The 25,771-nt window shown below is 43.6% G+C and overlaps 1 protein-coding gene across 1 annotated transcript in view; it reads left to right on the top strand.

Annotated features, from left to right (window-relative positions):
- The window catches only part of atrnl1a (attractin-like 1a), a 192,984-nt gene that overhangs the window by 106,506 nt on the left and 60,707 nt on the right, over positions 1-25,771 (top strand). The window contains 2 exon segments of the mRNA XM_063874219.1: positions 3,684-3,745; positions 12,841-12,919. Of these exon segments, the coding sequence (XP_063730289.1) occupies positions 3,684-3,745; positions 12,841-12,919 (141 nt within the window).

The raw sequence follows: 25,771 nt of genomic DNA, 5'->3' as shown, positions 1-25,771 counted from the left end.
GATGAGTAGAAGTTACTAATAAATAACAAACAAATAAGATCAACTAAGAAAGCTAAAAGTTCAGAATGTTAGCAAACATCGGTTGTCTCATGCGCACTACAGCTTACCTTCACCCACCTCTCATTGTCTCCCACCTCAGTTTCTCTTTTCTGATTCTGTCCCTCCCTTCCTTTATCGGTCAGAAACACTTTCTCTCCGTCCAGCTTTTAACAAACAGCCCCTGGCTCCAGGGTTAGGGAAATAAAAGGCAGCCCACTGCTGTCACAGCTCCTCCGTTTGTCCCCTGAGGGCCACCGTAGACCCTCTCAATAAAGACTGAACTGCCCTTGGAGTCCTCTTTTATGTCATTCCTCTTCCTCTTACCTCCGTCTCCCTCATCACTCCCTTTCTGTTGGACCCTGAACGCTGTAGCTGACCCCTGACCTCAGAACAATTATATTCCATAGCAAAGGATATAGTGTAGTTGCAGTGTGGGGCTTTCTATAGGTGTGGATTACTGAATGTGTTTGGAGTCAGGGAGAAGCTAATGCTAATGAGCGGCTTCCTATTTGCACTAGTTTAAAATATAATAAACTCGGGTTAAAGCAAAATCATTGAGGTACAAAACATTCAAAACTAATTTGCTTCTGAAGTAATTATAATTGTTTTACCACCTCTATAACACCTCCCCAGTAGGCTCAGTAGTATTTTATTGGATTGCATCAAGGTGTGTGTGTGTGTGTGTGTGTGTGTGTGTGTGTGTGTGTGTGTGTGTGTGTGTGTGTGTGTGTGTGTGTGTGTGTGTGTGTGTGTGTGTGTGTGTGTGTGTGTGTGTGTGTGTGTGTGTGTGTGTGTGTGTGTGTGTGTGTGTGTGTGTGTGTGTGTGTGTGTGTGTGTGTGTGTGTGTGTGTTCCCAGCAATGCTGTGGATCAAGAGGAAGGGTGTGGTCTAAACAGTTATTGATTATAGACGTGTTTAACGACTGCAGTTGTTGTAAATTTAAATGATGGGTGTTTGCCGTGTGGGTGGGGGGGGATAAATAAATTAGGATGACTGTTTAAGATTAAATATTTAACAATATCTGATGTCAATTTCTCTTTATTTTGATCGTTTTTCTACTTTTTCAGTAGTCATCTTTATGTGTTTGTGGGACTGGAAAGTGTGTGTGTGTGCGTGCGTGCATGCGTGTGTGTGTGTGCGTGTGCGTGCGCGTATGATTACTCCAAACACTGTCAGGGGGTAATGATGTAAAATGCGGCAGTGAAAGCCTGAATGCAAAGCCAGGCTCTTTCCTCCCTGATGCTCGTATTAGCGCTGCGTTCCCTCCGGACCCAGATCAGCTCTTTCCCTGTCAGGCCATTTCACCTGCTGCACAAATGCCAGTAAACCTCTTAAGCCCATTCTGCCCCATTTCTCTTCCCCCCACAACAAGTCCCAGAGGATTCACGGAACATAAAGACAGAAGCCTTTCTCCAGCTATTAGGGCCATTTAAAGCCATTGAGGTATTGTGATGCCGGTGATTAGTGGTTTTATTCTTTACAGTCTACGTCAGGTTTTTAAATACAGGATCAGGTGCAACACTTCTACACTTACTTAAAGTTTCATAGGAGAAAACTATTGAGATGTTAAAGCCAATTAAAATGATATATAAGACTTCTCCTGACGTAGGTCTGCCTGGCAGCACTTGTAATGAAACGGCTCACTTTCCAGTCGTCTTAATTTAAATTGCCTCCTTTATTAGGACCGAATGAAATCATCCGCCAAACTTCAGCAACGTGATAAAACTGATGTTTGCATCCAGAGAACAGTCATTAAAGAGGCCCTGTTCTTCTTCCTCTTTTCCTTTCCTGTTGTGCATGTAAATGGGCTGTAGAGGCTAAAATCCCAAAGTTCCAAAATATAGCGACACCACGATGTAACACTAGTGTTATTGGCTGGCCCTCCAACGCCGTGTAACTGATAGGCTCAGAGGCGGGACATCTCTAAGCAGTTGACCATCATCAACAACAGACCCTGCCAGCTAAACATCAGCAGGAGAGGACTCTTTAAAGTAGAGACGCTACATACTGATATACACCTGAACATCAGCAGGAGAGGACTCTTTAAAGTAGAGACGCTACATACTGATATACACCTGAACATCAGCAGGAGAGGACTCTTTAAAGTAGAGACTCTACATACTGATATACACCTGAACATCAGCAGGAGAGGACTCTTTAAAGTAGAGACACTACATACTGATATACACCTGAACATCAGCAGGAGAGGACTCTTTAAAGTAGAGACACTACATACTGATATACACCTGAACATCAGCAGGAGAGGACTCTTTAAAGTAGAGACACTACATACTGATATACACCTGAACATCAGCAGGAGAGGACTCTTTAAAGTAGAGACACTACATACTGATATACACCTGAACATCAGCAGGAGAGGACTCTTTAAAGTAGAGACACTACATACTGATATACACCTGAACATCAGCAGGAGAGGACTCTTTAAAGTAGAGACGCTACATACTGATATACACCTGAACATCAGCAGGAGAGGACTCTTTAAAGTAGAGACACTACATACTGATATACACCTGAACATCAGCAGGAGAGGACTCTTTAAAGTAGAGACTCTACATACTGATATACACCTGAACATCAGCAGGAGAGGACTCTTTAAAGTAGAGACTCTACATACTGATATACACCTGAACATCAGCAGGAGAGGACTCTTTAAAGTAGAGACACTACATACTGATATACACCTGAACATCAGCAGGAGAGGACTCTTTAAAGTAGAGACTCTACATACTGATATACACCTGAACATCAGCAGGAGAGGACTCTTTAAAGTAGAGACTCTACATACTGATATACACCTGAACATCAGCAGGAGAGGACTCTTTAAAGTAGAGACGCTACATACTGATATACACCTGAACATCAGCAGGAGAGGACTCTTTAAAGTAGAGACACTACATACTGATATACACCTGAACATCAGCAGGAGAGGACTCTTTAAAGTAGAGACACTACATACTGATATACACCTGAACATCAGCAGGAGAGGACTCTTTAAAGTAGAGACTCTACATACTGATATACACCTGAACATCAGCAGGAGAGGACTCTCTAAGGATTCAATAATTGGTTGCAAAACTGTGTGAGGCTTCAGGGTGCTGGGATCCTCCCCACAAACGTATCTGCAGAGCAGTATTTCCTACAGGACAAAATCAATTTTGTCTGTAAAAGTTAATCCTCTTAACGTGACGGAGTTTAAACATGGACAACAATGGCTTTTCAGCTCAAAGTTCTCACAGCTGAGGGCAAAAAGTTTCCTCTCAAACACACACACACACACACACACACACACACACACACACACAGCTGTTGATGAAGACAGATATTTTGAGGTATGAAGAGAGGTGAAAGGTGATGAAGAGTGTGTGGGTGTGTTTGCTGATGAAACGAGTGGAAATATGTTTGAGTGGTGCAACAAACAGCGTAATGTGTATATGTTTTCTATATACCGGATATATTTTAACACCCCTTTTTATTAATCAACCTCAAAAACCATGTTCACTTGTTTCATTCAGATGGTTTTGGCTTCATAAATATCCTTTAGTTCATGTTTACAGGTTTGAGGCTGCAGACCCGTGATATTGCCGCATGTATTAACTATGTTTTTCTTTCCTCTTTCCCAACAGATTGCGTTCTCTCAGCACAACAGCATCATGGACCTGGTGCAGTTCTTCGTTACCTTCTTCAGGTAACTCTTTACTCCTGACGGTCACATGTACTGTGTGTGTTTTCAGTTCTTCAAAGCCTTTTCATTCATGAAACTCGCAGAGTTAAAGTAAGTGTCTGCAGCCTCAGGCAAGACACTTTGGACCGCCAAACTCCAAACAGTTTTGAACATCTGCAAATCCAATGTATAATCTGATTAGGTTTAGGTTAGGGTAGATCAAAGGAGGTCGAGCTTTTGTTCTGAATGACTTTTATCCAGGTAGTGTTTGATAGATTGGTCTAATGAACCAGGAATTTCAACCAAATTTGAATCCAAAAGTCAGGTCAGTGTATTCATTTTCAGTCGTTTCCTTAAAACCACTTAACAAACGTTGATGTTTTGCGCGACCTCCCCACACATTGCGTAGCCTAAACATAAACAAATACTTTAGCAGAAGCCCTTTCTTTTCTTCTGTTGTCTCAATGCACCCTAGTTGTAAAGGAACATGGTTTTGCCCCGTGTACCGTACAGGGGTTGGAAGATGGTTGGACTTTTTGTCGATAATTCAGAGATCATGTTTGTACTAGAGGAGAACACCCAGTTTGCATGCATTTCTTTATTGCACCACCACACATTGTTTCCTCCCTACTGTAAATGCTAGTATATCAAGTGTGTGGTTAATCATGATTGAGGCGCAAACATCCAGACAAAGCAGTCCATTTGTTCTGGTGTCTGTTGAGAGACATTTGAGTCCCAGGAAGTGGATCTAATGGGAGAGAGTTTTGGGGAAGCAGTCTGCTGTCTTCGGGCGAGATTCTGCCACTCAATTACAACACCGGACAAGTCTGTGTGTGTGTGTGTGTGTGTGTGTGTGTGTGTGTGTGTGTGTGTGTGTGTGTGTGTGTGTGTGTGTGTGTGTGTGTGTGTGTGTGTGTGTGTGTGTGTGTGTGTGTGTGTGTGTGTGTGTGTGTGTGTGTGTGTGTGTGTGTGTGTGTGTGTGTGTGTGTGTGTGTGTGTGTGTGTGTGTGTGTGTGTGTGTGTGTGTGTGCATACAAGTTCTCCTCACTGTGTGTTCATGCGTGTCTGTGTGTGTGTGTGTCACTGTGAAGCCATGTGAGGAAGTGAACCACTTCTTTGCCCAGGGCCGGCTTCTGGACATCAGCGACCTTTAGGCCAGCATAGAGGGATGATGTCACCAGTAGGGGACAGTGTCAAGTTTGCCGGGAGAGTTTTGAGTTTGTGTGTGTGGTTGTGTGTGAGTCACTGCTGTGTGTATGAGTTCTTCTGCACTGCTGTGTGTGCTCAGTGAGAAAAGGTTACGTGCTTTTTTAAATTCTTCTTGTTTTATTAACCGTCATTCTTATGGAATAGAATATTCATGTTCCTGTGCTCAGAAAAAGATATTCAGGACCTTTACTAACGCGATAATAGCATCACTGCACTGAAGACATACGGATACTGGCACAGTAGAAATGTACACGGGGGGATTAGGGCCACACGTATCTTTTGGGTCCGACCGATCTTAGGAATTCAGAACTCCAACTTTTTTCAAAACTATGACTTAAAAAATATTTTGTTCAAATTTAGACTTTTTCTCTAAAGTTTGACTTTTTTCTAAGAATTCTAAGAAGCTATTTTTTTCAACCTGCATTATTACGTGGCTTAATCAATAATAGGGGTAGAATAAAAGTCCCACATTTGACCAAATCAACACACATATATATGTAACTCATACATCCTCAATCACCTGTTGGTTCCTGCAGGATGTATACAGCATGCAACACCCTCCATTGTTCCCTTTCTCTTTCTACTTTATATTTCTATAATGAAGAGTTAATTATCCAACCCAACTGTAATTCATTTCCTTTGTGCTTTCCTTTATTCACCTTATGTAGCCCTGGCTATCTACCTAACAAGCAATCTAAAGTACACAGCCAGGGTTGCAAAAACCCTTAAACCCTAGATTAGATTCTGATGCTTAGTAAGGTCAAAATAATACAAGATGGATACGCAAAATACTTGAATTACTGAAATGATATATATTTTGTGATTAGTGCTATGTTTTCCTTTTTTAAGATGAACACAATCGTGTGATGTTCCAGATCACACTCTTGGTCTGTTTGTGTTGTACGATTAGTTTTATATTTGCCTGAAGTTTCACTTTTCTACTTCCTGGTTAGCTCTGGAATCTCTTTCCACAGTTTAGAAACATTTAAGGCTCATTCCCTCCCTCGGTTTTCTATCTCATCTCTTAAATGAGGGATGTTAAAAAGAAAAGCAAAATGGCCGTAATCAAACAGCATTTCTGTCTCCGCTCTGCACAGTCTCACATGCTAATTGGTGACACTGCAGTTCAGCTTTGTCCAATTACTGCCGGCTCTCGCTGGCTTGATTAGCAATCAGTTTCTCTCTCTTTCCTTTTTAAAAAACAGCCGTGAAGCTCCGCAGCGCTAAGTGGCTCATGAGCCTTCCCTGAGCTCACCCACTTCATTTTAAAATGACCTCCGTATCAAAGTCCACTTCCTCCGCGATTCTCTCCGGAGATTAGTTTCGGTTTGTTCAAATAGCACTTCCCCAGCTTTCAGACTTACTTTATTTGCTTCAACACCAACAAGAATAAATGTTTTGGCAGTGACACACAGAGGAGCAGAGGTTAACTGGAGGAAACTCTTTCCTTTCCACGCATGAAGCTTTTAACCTTTGAGTCCCTTGAGTGCATTTAAGGACTTTCCACTTAGAGCACAGCACTGTTTGTTTTCATACATGACCATGACTACATAACTCATGCATCCTCAATCACCTGTTTGTTCCTGCTGGATGTATACAGCATGCAACACCCTCCATTGTTCCCTTTCTCTTTATACTTTTATATTTCTATAATGAAGAGTTAATTATCCAACCCAACTGTAATTCATTTCCTTTGTGCTTTCCTTATTCACCTTATGTAGCCCTGGCTAACTATCTAACAAGCAATCTAAAGTACACAGCCTAGATTAAGGGTTGCAAAAACCAGTAAACCCTAGATTAGATTAGATTCTGATGCTTAGTAAAGTCAAAATAATACAAAACCTGGTTGGGTACGCAAAATACTTAAATACCTGGCGTTTAATTTGACGTAGTCTCGTACAAACACCTTATTTTGTAAGTAACATGAGGAATAACGTGTTGACTTTTGGTTGCAAATTGGACTCAAACTCAAGGTCTTCTAGGAATACATTCTTGCTTTGGCTCTACCCAACTTTGTCGCTCTTAGACATCTTTATTTGAGCCAGTCATAATAACTGTTAATCACAAGCTAACCTGAAGGTGAGCATCCCTGCAACATATTTGAAAACCTCTCGCTCCTCCTTGAGGTTATTGCTCTGGGCTCAGTGTACTATCTGAAGACCGCTCATATTGTGATCACGTCAACAGTATTATTAACTCTTCTCTCAACGGGGCCACGGTGAGAGCAAGGATCAGAGAGTCTTTAAGTAGGAACCAAATCCCAGTTGAGATCTCACACTGGATGGAAATAACACTGTCTCATTCACACTGACATTTCAGTCATCATCGTCACCTGAGCTATAAAACGCCACAGATGTTCACACTGTCAGAGACCCGAGAAGCTGCAGAGCATAAAGAGTCAGCTGTGTATCAGTATGTAGAGTCTCTACTTTAAAGAGTCCTCTCCTGCTGATGTTCAGGTGTATATCAGTATGTAGAGTCTCTACTTTAAAGAGTCCTCTCCTGCTGATGTTCAGGTGTATATCAGTATGTAGAGTCTCTACTTTAAAGAGTCCTCTCCTGCTGATGTTCAGGTGTATATCAGTATGTAGTGTCTCTACTTTAAAGAGTCCTCTCCTGCTGATGTTCAGGTGTATATCAGTATGTAGAGTCTCTACTTTAAAGAGTCCTCTCCTGCTGATGTTCAGGTGTGTATCAGTATGTAGAGTCTCTACTTTAAAGAGTCCTCTCCTGCTGATGTTCAGGTGTATATCAGTATGTAGTGTCTGTACTTTAAAGAGTCCTCTCCTGCTGATGTTCAGGTGTATATCAGTATGTAGAGTCTCTACTTTAAAGAGTCCTCTCCTGCTGATGTTCAGGTGTATATCAGTATGTAGAGTCTCTACTTTAAAGAGTCCTCTCCTGCTGATGTTCAGGTGTATATCAGTATGTAGTGTCTCTACTTTAAAGAGTCCTCTCCTGCTGATGTTCAGGTGTATATCAGTATGTAGAGTCTCTATTTTAAAGAGTCCTCTCCTGCTGATGTTCAGGTGTGTATCAGTATGTAGAGTCTCTACTTTAAAGAGTCCTCTCCTGCTGATGTTCAGGTGTATATCAGTATGTAGTGTCTCTACTTTAAAGAGTCCTCTCCTGCTGATGTTCAGGTGTATATCAGTATGTAAAGTCTCTACTTTAAAGAGTCCTCTCCTGCTGATGTTCAGGTGTATATCAGTATGTAGAGCCTCTACTTTAAAGAGTCCTCTCCTGCTGATGTTCAGGTGTATATCAGTATGTAGTGTCTCTACTTTAAAGAGTCCTCTCCTGCTGATGTTCAGGTGTATATCAGTATGTAGAGTCTCTACTTTAAAGAGTCCTCTCCTGATGATGTTCAGGTGTATATCAGTATGTAGAGTCTCTACTTTAAAGAGTCCTCTCCTGCTGATGTTCAGGTGTATATCAGTATGTAGAGTCTCTACTTTAAAGAGTTCTCTCCTGCTGATGTTCAGGTGTATATCAGTATGTAGTGTCTCTACTTTAAAGAGTCCTCTCCTGCTGATGTTCAGGTGTATATCAGTATGTAGTGTCTCTATTTTAAAGAGTCCTCTCCTGCTGATGTTCAGGTGTATATCAGTATGTAGAGTCTCTATTTTAAAGAGTCCTCTCCTGCTGATGTTCAGGTGTGTATCAGTATGTAGAGTCTCTACTTTAAAGAGTCCTCTCCTGCTGATGTTCAGGTGTATATCAGTATGTAGTGTCTCTACTTTAAAGAGTCCTCTCCTGCTGATGTTCAGGTGTATATCAGTATGTAGAGCCTCTACTTTAAAGAGTCCTCTCCTGCTGATGTTCAGGTGTATATCAGTATGTAGTGTCTCTACTTTAAAGAGTCCTCTCCTGCTGATGTTCAGGTGTATATCAGTATGTAGAGTCTCTACTTTAAAGAGTCCTCTCCTGATGATGTTCAGGTGTATATCAGTATGTAGAGTCTCTACTTTAAAGAGTCCTCTCCTGCTGATGTTCAGGTGTATATCAGTATGTAGAGTCTCTACTTTAAAGAGTCCTCTCCTGCTGATGTTCAGGTGTATATCAGTATGTAGTGTCTCTACTTTAAAGAGTCCTCTCCTGCTGATGTTCAGGTGTATATCAGTATGTAGAGTCTCTACTTTAAAGAGTTCTCTCCTGCTGATGTTCAGGTGTATATCAGTATGTAGTGTCTCTACTTTAAAGAGTCCTCTCCAGCTGATGTTCAGGTGTATATCAGTATGTAGTGTCTCTACTTTAAAGAGTCCTCTCCTGCTGATGTTCAGGTGTGTATCAGTATGTAGATGGTAATAGGCTTCTTTCACCTTCCTCATATTTGTGTTTTACCTCTGGAGAGAACACAGTGATTTTAGCTTCTGTAGACCTTGTAGATGCACAAAAGCCTATACAACAAAAAACTGGAAAGGAAAAAAAAAAACCCAAAGCAGAATAAGGACCCTTTCAAACTGGCCATGGTTCATGAATGGTAGTTGGATAGCATTGAGTTTATGAGTGTGTTTGGGTTGTAAAAGAGCCATCTGGTACAACTTCACATCCACATTGGCTGAACTAAAGACCAAAACACAAAGATAGAAATATTTCATTTAAAAAAAGAAGCACAGGTCCTCAGGCCGATGAACACACACGTTCATTTCTCCGTTCGTCTCCACGCTGAGAGCTGTTTGGCTGCACATAGAAAGCTGTTTCCCATCGTGAGCTGTCTGTGGCTCATGTTCAACCAACAGCTTATTGATTTTACGCTCTGCTCGGCGGCGCTCAGATGTGTTCTCCTCCATGTGTGTGTGTGTTGATCCTTGTTTCAACTAAGCCACCTCACCACTTAAAGCAGCAGGAACACACACTCATACACACTCTCATACACACTCTCTCGCAGACTCATTCCCCGGCTGTTTAATCAGTTCGATTGATTTTACCTGCGCGGTCTTAAAGCTCAACCTATCAGGAGGGTCGGTGGAGTGTTACCAAACCCACAGGACATTCCCCCTCCTCTCCCCCTCACCCTCCTCTCCCCCTTCATCTTCCTCCCCTATGCCTCGGTAATAGCAACAATTAGCCGCTCTGCTCTATTGGCTGAGCGCGGCCCCGTGGCGCATTAACGGCGAGGCGGAGGTAATACCGACTGAATGGGGAGTTTGAGGCCTGATTGGATTTGAATCCCAGCCAGTGGAGGACAGAAAATCATTAAGAGGCATTTAGTGACTGTATCTGTCTTTATGTAATTGTTCTGGGGTGTTTTCATGGTGGTCGGGGTCCTCGTCAAGGCAGGGAAAGTGGAAGAATCTGAACATTTTATTGTGATAATGCAGTTCAATTCTACAGTCAGGTGCAGCTACCACACATGAACTGGAAGTCATGTTGAAAAGGTCGGTCGTTACAGTGTTGAAAGCAGATGGTTTTCATCCAGCAGGGGGGGGGGGGGGGGGGGGGGGGGGGGGGTGCTGGGGTGAAGTGTCTGCTGCACAGAGGTCGCTGTGGACCGAGGAGACGATGACTGCCGTCTCTTTACAGAGCGCTTCTGAAAATGTCACGCTCATTACGGCACTAATACCCATCACAATCATCTCCTCATAGAGACACATGGAGGACACACACAGACACACACACACACACACACACACACACACACACACACACACACACACACGGACAGACAGATGAAGAGGAGGATTGTTTCAGAGTTGCTGAGTTCAGCAGTATCCCCGGCACTTCCTGTTGTCAGGTCTTTGGGCACGCTTGTTTTAAGGTCTTGTCAGAAGTTCTGGTTTGAGAGAGGGAGCTTTGTGCCCAGAAATTCTGCCCTGCAGACACTGAATTGTCAGAGTGTGTGTGTGTGGGTGTAGACCTTGTTCTTTGTAAGCCACCATCATGTCGCTCGTTGACCTCTCGCCGCCCTCTGCTGTCCTGAAATCCCCGGCTGCCTGTGGTCACCGCGGTTTATTATCTCGCTCCAAATCTTCTGAGAGTTTCTCTTCTCCCTGCAGAAACTGGAGCTCAGTGAACGAGTGTGAAGACTCTGTGTTGTCTGATTAGAGTTTTGCTTCTTGCACCTAAAGGGGTTTTTGTTTCAGCAAAACTACAAAGAAAAACACTAGCATTAAATACATGTTATTGTACATTTGCTCCTCAGTGGAGTTACTGTAAATATAGTGGAGTGATTGGAGAGTAATTACATAGAAGAGAAGCATAAATGGAAACTTGCTACAAAAAACCTGCTTTATTTTTGCATTTTCTAGCTTTTTTGTTGTTGTTGTTCGTCATTGAGTTTTAGTGCTTGGTTATTGGACTGTGTACGGTGGCCAACAGGTGCAAATGTCTCAGAGTGATTCTGTCTCAGAACTGGAAGTGTGTGTCAGGATATCTGAAGGTTAGCTACGTTAGCGAGCTAGCTTCCAGCAGATCTGCAGTGACATCAGAAGGAGTCATGTGATCACATCGTTAGAATAAGACCAGAAAACATTTCAGGAGAACAACAACAGAGACAGAGACAGCTTTATGACCCTGAACGTCACCCAGCGCTCCGGTCCCAGCTGTGTGCGTCTCTCTTTAGTGTCCCCTGGTCTCCAGCTGTGTGCGTCTCTCTTTAGTGTCACCTGGTCTCCAGCTGTGTGCGTCTCTCTTTAGTGTCACCTGGTCTCCAGCTGTGTGCGTCTCTCTTTAGTGTCCCCTGGTCTCCAGCTGTGTCCGTCTCTCTTTAGTGTCCTCTGGTCTCCAGCTGTGCGCGTCTCTCTTTAGTGTCCCCTGGTCTCCAGCTGTGCGCGTCTCTCTTTAGTGTCCCCTGGTCTCCAGCTGTGTGCGTCTCTCTTTAGTGTCCCCTGGTCTCCAGCTGTGTGCGTCTCTCTTTAGTGTCCCCTGGTCTCCAGCTGTGTGCGTCTCTCTTTAGTGTCCCCTGGTCTCCAGCTGTGTGCGTCTCTCTTTAGTGTCCCCTGGTCTCCAGCTGTGTGCATCTCTCTTTAGTGTCCCCTGGTCTCCAGCTGTGTGCGTCTCTCTTTAGTGTCCCCTGGTCTCCAGCTGTGTGCGTCTCTCTTTAGTGTCCCTTGGTCTCCAGCTGTGTGCGTCTGTCTTTAGTGTCCCCTGGTCTCCAGCTGTGTGCGTCTCTCTTTAGTGTCCCCTGGTCTCCAGCTGTGTGCGTCTCTCTTTAGTGTCTCCAGCTGTGTGCGTCTCTCTTTATTGCCCCCTGGTCTCCAGCTGTGTGCGTCTCTCTTTAGTGTCCCCTGGTCTCCAGCTGTGTGCGTCTCTCTTTAGTGTCCCCTGGTCTCCAGCTGTGTGCGTCTCTCTTTAGTGTCTCCAGCTGTGTGCGTCTCTCTTTAGTGTCTCCAGCTGTGTGCGTCTCTCTTTAGTGTCCCCTGGTCTCCAGCTGTGTGCGTCTCTCTTTAGTGTCCCCTGGTCTCCAGCTGTGTGCCTCTCTCTTTAATGTCCCCTGGTCTCCAGCTGTGTGCGTCTCTCTTTAGTGTCCCCTGGTCTCCGTTGTGTTGGAGCTTCTTGCAGCGTTTGGTTTCTGCAGCTTTTAGTAAACTGCTCATGTCTCCTCTGCTGAATGTTCTCTAGATGCTGCATGTGTTGAAGAGCTGCTGCAGATGTTTCTGCATGAGTTTTTGAGCATTTGTGTTTTTATATCTGCATCCTTTCTGAAGCTGTAGCACTTTTCTCCTGATTGAAATGTGTTGGGATGTTGTAGCTCGTTAGCACCTATTGACCGCCATATTACTGAATTTTAAATTACATATATTTAAAAACAAGGTAAATCTTCTGGACGTTGAAGGCATTTATACAGGTGATTTAGGCCTGTTTTTATCCCACATATGAAGCAGATCAATTCTGCACGATACTTACAGTTTAGCATTTTATCTTCATGCAAGGCTAAGGATAAATTGATTTCTGTCCCCCCCCTGCAGCTGTTTCCTGTCTCTGCTGCTGGTGGCTGCTGTGGTGTGGAAAGTCAAACAGACCTGCTGGGCCTCGCGACGCAGAGAGGTAGGACATCATCCTTATTGCACGTGTGTGTATCATAATGTGTGTTTTCCGTGCATTACTGTATGCGTACATTTGTTGAGTTGAGTGGTGTCAAGCTGTGTGTGTGTGTGTGTGTGTGTGTGTGTGTGTGTGTGTGTGTGTGTGTGTGTGTGTGTGTGTGTGTGTGTGTGTGTGTGTGTGTGTGTGTGTGTGTGTGTGTGTGTGTGTACATTAAATGCAGCTGCTCCATTATAGATGTTGTGAAGGGTGGGTTAATGTTACCAGCCCTAAAAGAATGAAATGTAAAAAAAAATATCTCTTGGCTTAACGAGTGTCGCCGTGACGATAAACAAGGCCATCCCCCTTAATTAGTGCTCCCCATGAACCAATTAACTCAGAGGAAGTGACGGTAAACGAAGTGGAATGGAGTGATGTATCACTTAAAGGCCTCCACAGATGCTGCATCATTTCATATTTACTCCTGACCCCTCCCATACACACACACACACACACACACACACACACACACACACACACACACACACACACACACACACACACACACACACACACACACACACACTCTTTTAACTCTGCGTTTTAGATCCATGCTTTCTCACTTGTTTTATATTTTTTTTAGGGTCTTTTTTATCTGAGTCATCAGGGAGTAACCAGAGCTGCTTATAAGCAGAAAAGATAATAGAGTTGTTAGTTTTTTTATTGATGTAATCCACACTCACTCCACAGGGAGCTATTGTGCTTACACACTTGTTGGTTTGTGGTCCCCCGTCCTGCCACCGCTGCAGAAAGTGCTGATGCTTTCATGTGCAAATTAGCTGCCAGTATTTAAATATTGGTGAGGAAAAATCAGCTTCAATGACGAGGATTCTTCTTCATTTTCTGCACTTCTTTTGTCACTCTTCTGCTGATGTTCAGGTGTATATCAGTATGTAGTGTCTCTACTTTAAAGAGTCCTCTCCTGCTGATGTTCAGGTGTATATCAGTATGTAGAGTCTCTACTTTAAAGAGTCCTCTCCTGCTGATGTTCAGGTGTATATCAGTATGTAGTGTCTCTACTTTAAAGAGTCCTCTCCTGCTGATGTTCAGGTGTATATCAGTATGTAGAGTCTCTACTTTAAAGAGTCCTCTCCTGCTGATGTTCAGGTGTATATCAGTATGTAGTGTCTCTACTTTAAAGAGTCCTCTCCTGCTGATGTTCAGGTGTATATCAGTATGTAGTGTCTCTACTTTAAAGAGTCCTCTCCTGCTGATGTTCAGGTGTATATCAGTATGTAGTGTCTCTACTTTAAAGAGTCCTCTCCTGCTGATGTTCAGGTGTATATCAGTATGTAGAGTCTCTACTTTAAAGAGTCCTCTCCTGCTGATTTTCTGCAGAAATTGGTTTTCTTGTGGTTGTCTTTCTTTCTAACGTGAGGTCTCTGGAGCCTGTAGTCTGTATCGTTGATGATAGAAGAGCCTCACAGACACATATTGTTATTATTTTCTGCTTCACCGCTGCTTTCTAACAGAGCTCTCTCTCTCCTGCACCAGCGAGCGAGAAATGAACAAAGCTAATCAATGAGCTGAATGCTTTTATCATCTGCTTGTGTTGATGTATTTAGTGCCCGGCTGATTATAATGGAGACAGACTTCAGTCCTCGGGCGCCTCGGGGCTCGGCTGAAAGATCCAGCCAGATTGATCTAAAGTATAGATATTGTTATTGCCATAAACAGACGCTGTTATTACTGATCGTTGCGTTTCAAACAGGGAGTCTTTGTTCTGCTGCTCCAAACAAAGCTGACAATGATTGTGGTTTTCTTTACTGGGGACAGTTTAGCCGTCATGAAACCACTCAATATACAAGTATACAAATAGGTCATATAATACATAAGATGGACCTTTATCTATGAGGAAATTCAAGAGTTAAAGCAGCAGTGAAAGTGAAAAACAGTACGGATTCACACAAGGTTAAAAAGGGGGGGGGGGGTACTCTCCAGCTCTCCAGCTCTCTGGAGTCCACTGGGTTTTGGGGTGGAGAAATCTAGCGTTTGTTACCGCTGACGTTAGATTTCCCTGCCTTCTTTCTGTGGATTTGTATGACCGCACAAAGTCCCCTTGATCCTCCTTAGCAAAAGGTCTGTTCTCCTTAGCAATGGTCTGTTCCCCTTAGCAATGGTCTGTTCCCCTTAGCAATGGTCTGTTCCCCTTAGCAATGGTCTGTTCCCCTTAGCAACAGTCTGTTATCCTTAGGAACGGTCTGTTCCCCTTAGCAACGGTCTGTTCCCCTTAGCAATGTTCTGTTCTCCTTAGCAACGGTCTGTTCCCCTTAGCAACGGTCTGTTCCCCTTAGCAATGGTCTGTTCTCCTTAGCAATGGTCTGTTCCCCTTAGCAACGGTCTGTTCCCCTTAGCAATGTTCTGTTCTCCTTAGCAACGGTCTGTTCCCCTTAGCAACGGTCTGTTCCCCTTAGCAATGGTCTGTTCCCCTTAGCAACGGTCTGTTCCCCTTAGCAATGGTCTGTTCTCCTTAGCAATGGTCTGTTCCCCTTAGCAACAGTCTGTTATCCTTAGGAACGGTCTGTTCCCCTTAGCAACGGTCTGTTCCCCTTAGCAATGTTCTGTTCTCCTTAGCAACGGTCTGTTCCCCTTAGCAACGGTCTGTTCCCCTTAGCAATGGTCTGTTCTCCTTAGCAATGGTCTGTTCTCCTTAGCAATGGTCTGTTCCCCTTAGCAATGGTCTGTTCCCCTTAGCAACAGTCTGTTATCCTTAGGAACGGTCTGTTCCCCTTAGCAACGGTCTGTTCCCCTTAGCAATGTTCTGTTCTCCTTAGCAACGGTCTGTTCCCCTTAGCAACGGTCTGTTCCCCTTAGCAATGGTCTGTTCTCCTTAGCAATGGTCTGTTCCCCTTAGCAATGGTCTGTTCCCCTTAGCAATGGTCTGTTCTCCTTAGCAATGGTCTGTTCCCCTTAGCAATGGTCTGTTCCCCTTAGCAACAGTCTGTTCTCCTTAGGAACGGTCTGTTCTCCTTAGCAATCGTCTGTTCCCCTTAGCAATGGTCTGTTCCCCTTAGCAATGGTCTGTTCCCCTTAGCAATGGTCTGTTCTCCTTAGCAATGGTCTGTTCCCCTTAGCAATGGTCTGTTCTCCTTAGCAATGGTCTGTTCCCCTTAGCAATGGTCTGTTCTCCTTAGCAATGGTCTGTATTCTGTATCCCAGTAACAGATGTGAACCTGTACCAGCTGCCCTATCCTCTCTTCTCCATTGCCCTTTGTTTCTAATTCATCCACTTTTTATCATCTTGCTCCCCACCAGAAGCTACACTTGGTTTTAATATAAAAGTGAATGTAAGAAACTAGAGGAATCCAACAGAATCTGACCTTTGAACATGTTTTCAGCTCCAGTTTTGGGGCTCCTCTGCGGACGCTCGTTAACATCCTCCCTCGCTCACAGCGTTTGGTTTCACTGATGACTTTCCTAAAGTATCTAAAGGACAAACCCTGACAGAGGTTCCAGAATTGAAACAGCAGAGCGGTTAATAAAATGGACCATGAAAAAATTGAAATGTCATGCTTGTCTGAGAACCATTTCTTGGAAAAATGGTTCTCAGACTGGCACTGTTTGAGTGAGAGATCAGTCTGAGGACATTTCTTTGTGCCTTTCCAGATGAATTAATTATAAGATGTGAAGAGTAACCTAGGACATTAACGGTACATGTGACATGGTGAAAGACAGAGAGAAACAGCAGGATTTCTGGGTAAAAACAGTGCAGTAAATGCAGCATTGCAGTGCTGCTGTGATGTGAGACCGGCTCTCATAAATAATGAATCAGAGTGTTGGCCGTTGCTCCTCACACTGGAGGAACAAGGCCTTACAAACAGCGTTAGAGTCCAGGAACAATAAGACTTGTACTTGTAAGATCTGGCAAACAGTGGCAACTGATAACATTTTAGTTTAAGAAGTGCTTCTTCCTGATCTCAGTTCAGAGTTTCATATGTCCAATACTTTGAAGGGAATACTTAAAAGAGGCGTGCAACTCAATTAACTTGGAAACAGGAGTTTAGTTGGATAGCTTTGGAGGATAGGGGCAAAACTAGTGTGCAGTTTGCAACAAGAGTAAAGTGATTAAGAAAGGGATAATGTGCAGCAGGAAGGTTATGGTGAAAAGGGAACACCTAAGCAAAGCAAAAGTAGCACATTTCCCCGCTTATTACACGGCTACTTTCTACATAACCTGTATGTGATATTTAGCTAGCAAACGTTAGCTGTTTAGCTTACTAGGGATTGTTAGCTTTCCATTTGCTTTCTCACCAACAGTGAGATGGCTTATATTAGCTGCCTATCTAACAAGCAAGCTGTAGCCAAATTGCCGGCTCTCATAATTGAAATTATAATTATGATTTAAGACCCTATGGATTTTTCGGGCTCTTGCAGTTACAGTATTTATAAAAACATTGTTTACGTGTGATTTATTAAGCTAACCAACTGCTATCAAACAGCTAGCAGCAAACAGCCCCAATTATTCATTATTACAATAAACAAATCCCATATTGGTAATCTACATTTTTACTCTCCCGCCTTAAAATGTGCTAATACTTAATAAAAGTTCATTTAAAACCTGTTAAAGCTGTTTATTTGCCAAGTAATGATGGAAATAGCTGGAGATGCTATGCAAAGTTATAGCAATTAGGCTCTAAACGAGGATACCAGCACAATGTGAAACACCCAAAAGAAGGCTAAGCATGGGGTGAATATGATCTACTTGTTCCACAACGACTACTTCCTTTAACTTAAGAATGAAAGTAGCATTCTGTTGACCCATAATGTATTAGTGCCGTTATCCGCTCCCTCTCGTTGTGAATTTAGAAATCAGAGAGTTTCTTTCTAGGTTTTTCCGCCGTGTGAAGTATCATCTGCTCGCTGCTCTCCGGAGAGCTGCTCCAGAAGGAACCGCAGCAGAAGGTGAAAATGGGATCTGTTCACCGTTAATTATGGATCACAACCAGCCACGAGACTACAGAGAGAACCCGGGGTATTAATAGAACCACGTCTTTATGTTAATTGCTTTTTTCCTCACACTTGCTTTTTATAACCAACAATCACTTTTGGATACGAGATCAAACAATCAAAAGCTACTTTGAAATTCTAATTCTGATGCGCAGAGACGGCTACAAGTCTCTGGTTCTCCGTAATAGGGTTGCCCCTCTGAAGACGGTTTGTGTGTGTGTGTGTGTGGGGGGTGTGTGGGGGGGGGTTGCATTTGGAAATCCACCACAGCTAATATCGCCTCTCGACCCGATAAATAAGTCAAAAGACAAATGAAAAGCTTGGAGAGAAAGCCAACAAGATTGAGGTCCTCTCCTCCCCGGTGACTTTTCACATCCATTTTTCATCACCCCCCCTCCCCCCTTTCTCCCTTACATTGAATCTGCCGTCTCAAATAGCTAATTAAAACTTAATACACAACTTTTCTCTGGCATTGAATATTTGTATAGACCTACTGCTATGAAAAGAGCAACTTAACAACATAATCAGACAAAAAGGGAAATGATTAAAGTCTGACTCTACTCCAGATCTGAGTACTTCAGTTAAAGTAGAAGTACTCAGATCTGATACTTCAGTTAAAGTAGAAGTACTCAGATCTGGTACTTCAGTTAAAGTAGAAAGTACTCAGATCTTGTACTTGAGTAAAGTAGAAGTACTCAGATCTTGTACTTGAGTAAAGTAGAAGTACTCAGATCTTGTACTTGAGTAAAGTAGAAGTACTCATATCTGATACTTCAGTTAAAGTAGAAGTACTCAGATCTGGTACTTCAGTTAAAGTAGAAGTACTCAGATCTTGTACTTGAGTAAAGTAGAAGTACTCAGATCTTGTACTTGAGTAAAATAGAAGTACTCAGATCTTGATGAAGATGAAGATTCAACTTTGTTGTCATTGCACAGAGTACAAGTACTAGGACAACGAAATGCGGTCTCTGCATTTGACCCATCCTAGTGTTAGGAGCAGTGGGCTGCCATTATGTAAGGCGCCCGGGGGGGAGCAGTGTAGGTAACCAGTGTCTTGCTCAGGGACACCACGGTGGCACTTGGTCTTTCGGGGACTTGAACTGGTGACCTTCCAGTTCCCAGGCCAAGCCCCTAACCACTTTGCAACCACCCTGCTTGTACTTGAGTAAAGTAGAAGTACTCAGGTCTTGTAATTGACTAAAGTAGAAGTACTCAGGTCTTGTACTTGAGTAAAGTAGAAGTACTCAGATCTTGTACTTGAGTAAAGTAGAAGTACTCAGATCTTGTACTTGAGTAAAGTAGAAGTACTCAGATCTTGTACTTGAGTAAAGTAGAAGTACTCAGGTCTTGTACTTGAGTAAAGTAGAAGTACCAGAGTGTAGGAATACTCTGTCACAGTGAAAGTATTCTAAATGTTCCTCCAGTGAAAGTAGAAAGTACTCTCCTCTAAATGTACTTAAAGTAGCGACAGTAAAAGTAGTCATTGTCTGATTGGTCCATTTCAGAATAATACCTCTGATATGTTTTAGAATGATTGATCATTAAAGTGTTCTCAGAGCTGGTAAAGGTGCAGCTAGTTTGAATGGCTTTGTATACTGCAGGGTAGCTGCTGGATTTACTGCAGGTGAACTACAGTCTGATTTAAGGGAGATTATATTTACCATCAGTCATCCTAATCTGCCTAAGCAACTAAAGGGATTACATAATGTAGTGGAGTAAAGTATAAAGTAGCAGGAGATACTCAAGGAAGTACAAGTACGTGTAAATTGTACCAAATGCTGCGATATATTATAATCAATGGTTTAAATCTATGCCCAAACACGTGTGAATAAGTGAATGGCTCCCATGTTCTGCGTATTAACGGCCTCACAGAAAATAAATCCGGTCCGTCTGTCTCTCTATAAACCCAGACTGTTTATTCCTCTGCTCGCTGGAGTCTTTGCTCTCAGACAGATGTTGCAGCCATGAGTTCTCCTGAAGAGTTACCCGGCCTCGCTGTGTGCAGATTAAACTGAATTTGTTTAAAGTTTGTTACTCCAGAAGCTCGCCCCTATCACATTAATTCCCTCAAATTAGATGTTTGCGCTCCTCGTGCACGGGGCAATTAACATATTGTGTCACTTCTCCCCTGCACTCATTACCGAATTACACTCCCAGACACTCGGCTCTGCATTACAGCGGGGTGAGAACTCGCAGCATAATGAAGAGTGCTTGATTAAAATTTAAGTTTTAAGGCTGTTTTGTTTGTTTAGGACGTGTCGGCGCGCAGTACAGCTCATTATTGCGGCTGTAAAGGCTTTCCTCAGGTCTAATTCCAAACCGCTGGCTGATGAGTTTAAGGTGCTTAAGTGAATTTAATGAAAGATTGTCAGAACTATGGAGTTATTGAACCGTGAGCCATTTATAAAGACAGTAACGAGGCATTATTGGATCTCAAAGCAAACACACATTTAAACACAGAGGCTTAAAATGATTACATCGCTTCAGGATCTTTTTACTTTTACTTTAAGTGTTTTTTAAAAAACTGTGTGTGTGTGTGTGTGTGTGTGTGTGTGTGTGTGTGTGTCTTTCATTTAGCTGGCATTAATCGAGGTGGTAGAAGAGGTTTAATGTGGCCAATTGTCGGCTGTGTGTTTGCGGATGGATGCTATCTAAACAAACTCAGGGACCAGTCACACACACACACACACACACACACACACACACACACACACACACACACACACACACACACACACACAGACGCTGATGGGAACTCTCAGGAACAGTCATCTCTATCCTCTCGTTGGGAACAAGACGTTTAGGAAACCCGAGCTGCTGTGAATGCTAATGCCGCTCGGCTGCTATCAGCACTACCTCGCCGTCACAGATCCAGGTTATCTCGGAGGTGTTCAGAGAGAAACTCACCGCCACTTCAAGAAGCACCGACACGAGAGGCAGGGAGGCGGGGGTCTGGTTATGGAAAGAGGAGTGTTTGTCAGGGACGTTACAAGGACTTCTCCCCCGAGCCATATGGTGGTGGAGATGTTGTCCGTTCGGTTTAGGATTGTTGCCGGGAACCGCCGTCTGAAATAATATATCATCCCTCTGTTTAACATGTATTTCAATACTAGAATCTACTGTGGCTGATGAGGGCAAACGAGTTACAAGGCCCAAAACTCATGCAGAAGCATCTGCAGCAGCACTGAACGTCAATGATCCTGACCGTCACCCAGCGCTCCGGTCCCAGCTGTGTGCGTCTCTCTTTAGTGTCCCCTGGTCTCCAGCTGTGTGCGTCTCTCTTTAGTGTCCCCTGGTCTCCAGCTGTGTGCGTCTCTCTTTAGTGTCCCCTGGTCTCCAGCTGTGTGTGTCTCTCTTTAGTGTCCCCTGGTCTCCAGCTGTGTGCGTCTCTCTTTAGTGTCCCCTGGTCTCCAGCTGTGTGCGTCTCTCTTAAGTGTCCCCTGGTCTCCAGCTGTGTGCGTCTCTCTTTAGTGTCCCCTGGTCTCCAGCTGTGTGCGTCTCTCTTTAGTGTCCCCTGGTCTCCAGCTGTGTGCGTCTCTCTTTAGTGTCCCCTGGTCTCCAGCTGTGTGCGTCTCTCTTTAGTGTCCCCTGGTCTCCAGCTGTGTGCGTCTCTCTTTAGTGTCCCCTGGTCTCCAGCTGTGTGCGTCTCTCTTTAGTGTCCCCTGGTCTCCAGCTGTGTGCGTCTCTCTTTAGTGTCCCCTGGTCTCCAGCTGTGTGCGTCTCTCTTTAGTCTCCCCTGGTCTCCAGCTGTGTGTGTCTCTCTTTAGTGTCCCCTGGTCTCCAGCTGTGTGCGTCTCTCTTTAGTGTCCCCTGGTCTCCAGCTGTGTGCGTCTCTCTTTAGTGTCCCCTGGTCTCCAGCTGTGTGCTTCTCTCTTTAGTGTCCCCTGGTCTCCAGCTGTGTGCGTCTTTCTTCAGTGTCCCCTGGTCTCCAGCTGTGTGCGTCTCTCTTTAGTGTCCCCTGGTCTCCAGCTGTGTGCGTCTCTCTTTAGTGTCCCCTGGTCTCCAGCTGTGTGCGTCTCTCTTTAGTGTCCCCTGGTCTCCAGCTGTGTGCGTCTCTCTTTAGTGTCCCCTGGTCTCCAGATGTGTGTGTCTCTCTTTGGAGTCCCCTGGTCTCCAGCTGTGTGCGTCTCTCTTTAGTGTCCCCTGGTCTCCAGCTGTGTGCGTCTCTCTTTAGTGTCCCTTGGTCTCCAGCTGTGTGCGTCTCTCTTAAGTGTCCCCTGGTCTCCAGCTGTGTGCGTCTCTCTTTAGTGTCCCCTGGTCTCCAGCTGTGTGCGTCTCTCTTAAGTGTCCCCTGGTCTCCAGCTGTGTGCGTCTCTCTTTAGTGTCCCCTGGTCTCCAGCTGTGTGCGTCTCTCTTTAGTGTCCCCTGGTCTCCAGCTGTGTGCGTCTCTCTTTAGTGTCCCCTGGCTTCCAGCTGTGTGCGTCTCTCTTTAGTGTCCCCTGGTCTCCGTTGTGTTTGGTTTCTGCAGCTTTTAGTAAACGCTGCTCATGTTTCCTCAGGCTTTCGTGTTTTGAGTTGCATAAACAAGCAGTAACTGTGTCTTGCTACATATCTTCTCTAACCCTCACACAGGAATGACTCCTATAATTGTGTCGTCTCGGCTGACACTGTGATCTGCATGTAGTGAATGTTGCTCAGATCAAAGCCGAACCACTGCAGAGTGTAGTGAATGTAAACGGTGCAGATGCTGTGTGTACACCGGGGGGGGGGGGACTTCTGGATGCTAAACATATCTCTGTACTCACATAATCCTCGTCCTATCATAAACTAGTGGACAATGATGATCCTAATCCTGCTCTAAGAGGCTTTTCATAAACTTCAGGCACACACACACACACATGCACACACACACACACACACACACACACACACACACACACACACACACACACACACACACACACTAAAGTGCTTCAGCAGGAGTTTTAATAGGGATAAGAGCTATGAATATACCTCGCTTTCTTTTGGATCATATGCTTGTGGACTTCCTGCAGGACTGTGAACATCAACATACTAATAGCATGCAACTTGTACAACAATTAAAACCTAAAAGTTCACTTGTTTTCATTTAATGATATTCCAAATTAAAGCATTTTCAAATACATCTTAGCCGACTAATGCAGGAGTCAATCGACAGTAAAATAGTCAACAATGGACCAAAGATCCCCCCCTTTTCAACTCTGTGTCTCTAATAAAGAGACTCTGTGACCCCAAACATTCTTAAGAGACATTAAATGATAGAAGAAATGTGGTTAAATATGCAACGCAAACATGGGATGAAATGCTGTTTTGAGCCACTTACACTTACACATATACAGTTTCTCTCAGTTTTATTTCATACTTAATGTTAGATGTTTGACTTATAAGTGCAGAATAATCCAAAACATGAGAGGGTTAGGGTTAGACCTTCTGGAACATTGAAGTAACACCCGATCACTGGTAGATTTTATTATATGTATCACATAGAGTACGGTACGGTGTTTTAAAGGCAGTGAACTGTACATCTTTTTAGTTCATTGTGAATGAAAGCTGAAGGTCAAGACTCTCAGAAAGCATCCATCAGCTCTTAGTGACCTTTTCACGCAGCACTTGACATCTGAAGAGGAAAATTGCTGGTAAAAAAAAAGGTTATTAAACAGTGAAGACTCCGGGAAACGCTGTGAGATGTTGTCTATCTGCTGCTTTTTGGATGGATTTCCCATGATGTTGGACCTCTCAAAACATCTGGATTGTATAGTGGATGTTGGTGTTGGTCTCCAAGGACTATTTACTGTTATTACGCAACACATTGCGCAACAAAATGAAGTAGAAGCAGGACATTATATAACACAACAGTAAGAGCACATTTATACTGCTTGATCGGTTCTTTATTTTGGGTAAGACAACATAGACCTTTTTTGATCCCTGTAGGAAAATACTTACTTTTTACTTGTTTGATTTTCGTCTCTTTTCATGCAGAGCACAGTCTCACATATCTACACTCATTACACAAAATAGGCTTCCTCTGAACCCTAAGTTACTCTGTCGGTTCACTTTAAAACTTTTCTTAAATGTAACAAACCCAACATGCAGTTAATTCGTTGAGTGCAGGAAAAATCTCAGTCCAATTAGCCGCCCGCACAGGAAGTTACCCAGCAGTGGAACGAGTGCCGTGGCAGATTAAACTGAGCCTAACTTCACTTCTCAGAACAAATATAAGGCAGGAAAACTGTTGCTCTAGAACAAGTGAAGGCCAAATTGCATGTGGGGATTACAGGAGAGGCTGTTCACTCACAACAGTAATGAAGTACGTCCGCAGAGACGACTATGGAGAGCAAACAGTGCCATCATTTCAACACATTCCTAAAGATCAACTATTATGGTAAATCCACTCCTTCATGTCTGTTCTACTTCAACATGTGTCCCCTCTGTGTTCAGAGACTCTGAAAGTCTCAGGAACAAAGACCCCCTCTCTTACTGTCCTGATCCATCTCTGTAAAAACCTGTCTGAAAATCAGCCTATCAGATTTGAGACACTCTGTGATGTCACAATGTTTTTTTTGGGGGTTGCGCAACCATTAGCCAATAACCAGCCAAGGTAACCCCCGCTCTCCTTATCACCTGAATCTCCTCCTAGAGCCCCATTGTGTTGCTTTAAACCAATCACGTCTCAGAGGGGCGTGGCCAGCAGCAGCAGCTCATTAGCGTTTGAAGCTGCAGACTCAGAATCAGCACTTTAGGAACAGGGCTGAAACAGAGGGGATTATGGGATGCTGCAAGGATCTGTTTGGTGTTATAGCCAATCAGAGATAGGCTCTGTCTATATCTGAGACCTTGTTGGAATACAGTATAATAGGGGAATATAATGTGGACGTACACATGTATTTAATTATTAAGCACTGGTTTGACGTTAATCTGTGTATATAAGCGTATAACACAGATTATTTCAAGGGCTGCAAATAACTCTAATGTTCATGGTTTCATAATACGTTGATTTCTTTGTATTTTATGAGTCATCGTTAGGTCCAGAAAATGTCATGAAATGGTGAAAATGTACATCTCAGTTTCTGCAGCCTTCTATCTCATAGGGTGTTGTTTTCTCAGTCCGACCCTACATATCTGTAATCAGTGTAACTCTGTCAAATCAATCAGCTCCTCTATAAGTGAATATATAAAATGCATAAATAACTCAAGGTACCGTCTCGAGATTGACCTCTACCCAAATACACACTTGAAAATACATGTGTGTGCTTTCCTACATATAAATCTGACTTTCATTAAGAACTGGAAGCCTCTGGAAGTTATAATGATCCTCTGTTTCCTCTGTTGGACTCGGCGTTGTATTCAGCGCCGTGTGACCCGGGCTCTGAGCTGTGAATGAGACATAATAGTTTCTCCCTTTTGTTTCACTCCGTAGGCTGTAGTCACAAAGCCCTCCTCCTCCTGAGGCCATTTGCAGGAAGTGGAAAGAGAGATTTGCATTTTTCTACTTGACTGAGCCGTCCTCGGTGACTAAAAGCCCTCTGTGGTCCGATAGAGAACTCAAACACCCTCTCAGCAATATGCTCTTAGACCTGCTACATGCAGAAAAGTCAAACATCCGAACCAAAGGACATTTCACCAGTCATCTGTGTGTCGCTGTCAGTTTTGAAACAGGAAGATTTGATCCATGTTTACCCTCGCTAGATATTCTTCATATCCAGCCCCGCCTGCTTTCCCACTTCCAGTATGTGTTAGCTCCTCTGGTTTAGCACTATCAGCATTGTAATTATACAAAGTACATAACATAACTGCCTGTCAGACTGCAGCCTAAAGCACTTTATAATAACTCTCTCTGTCAGGAGGGGAGACAAAGGTCCACAGTGCTTATTTACAACAGAATAAGTTAGC

The sequence above is a fragment of the Eleginops maclovinus genome, chromosome 22 (genome assembly GCF_036324505.1).
Source record: "Eleginops maclovinus isolate JMC-PN-2008 ecotype Puerto Natales chromosome 22, JC_Emac_rtc_rv5, whole genome shotgun sequence".
In the NCBI taxonomy this organism is placed as follows: Eukaryota; Metazoa; Chordata; class Actinopteri; order Perciformes; family Eleginopidae; genus Eleginops; species Eleginops maclovinus.
Note: the sequence above shows the minus strand (reverse complement) of the source record. Positions and strands in the feature narration are given on the sequence as shown.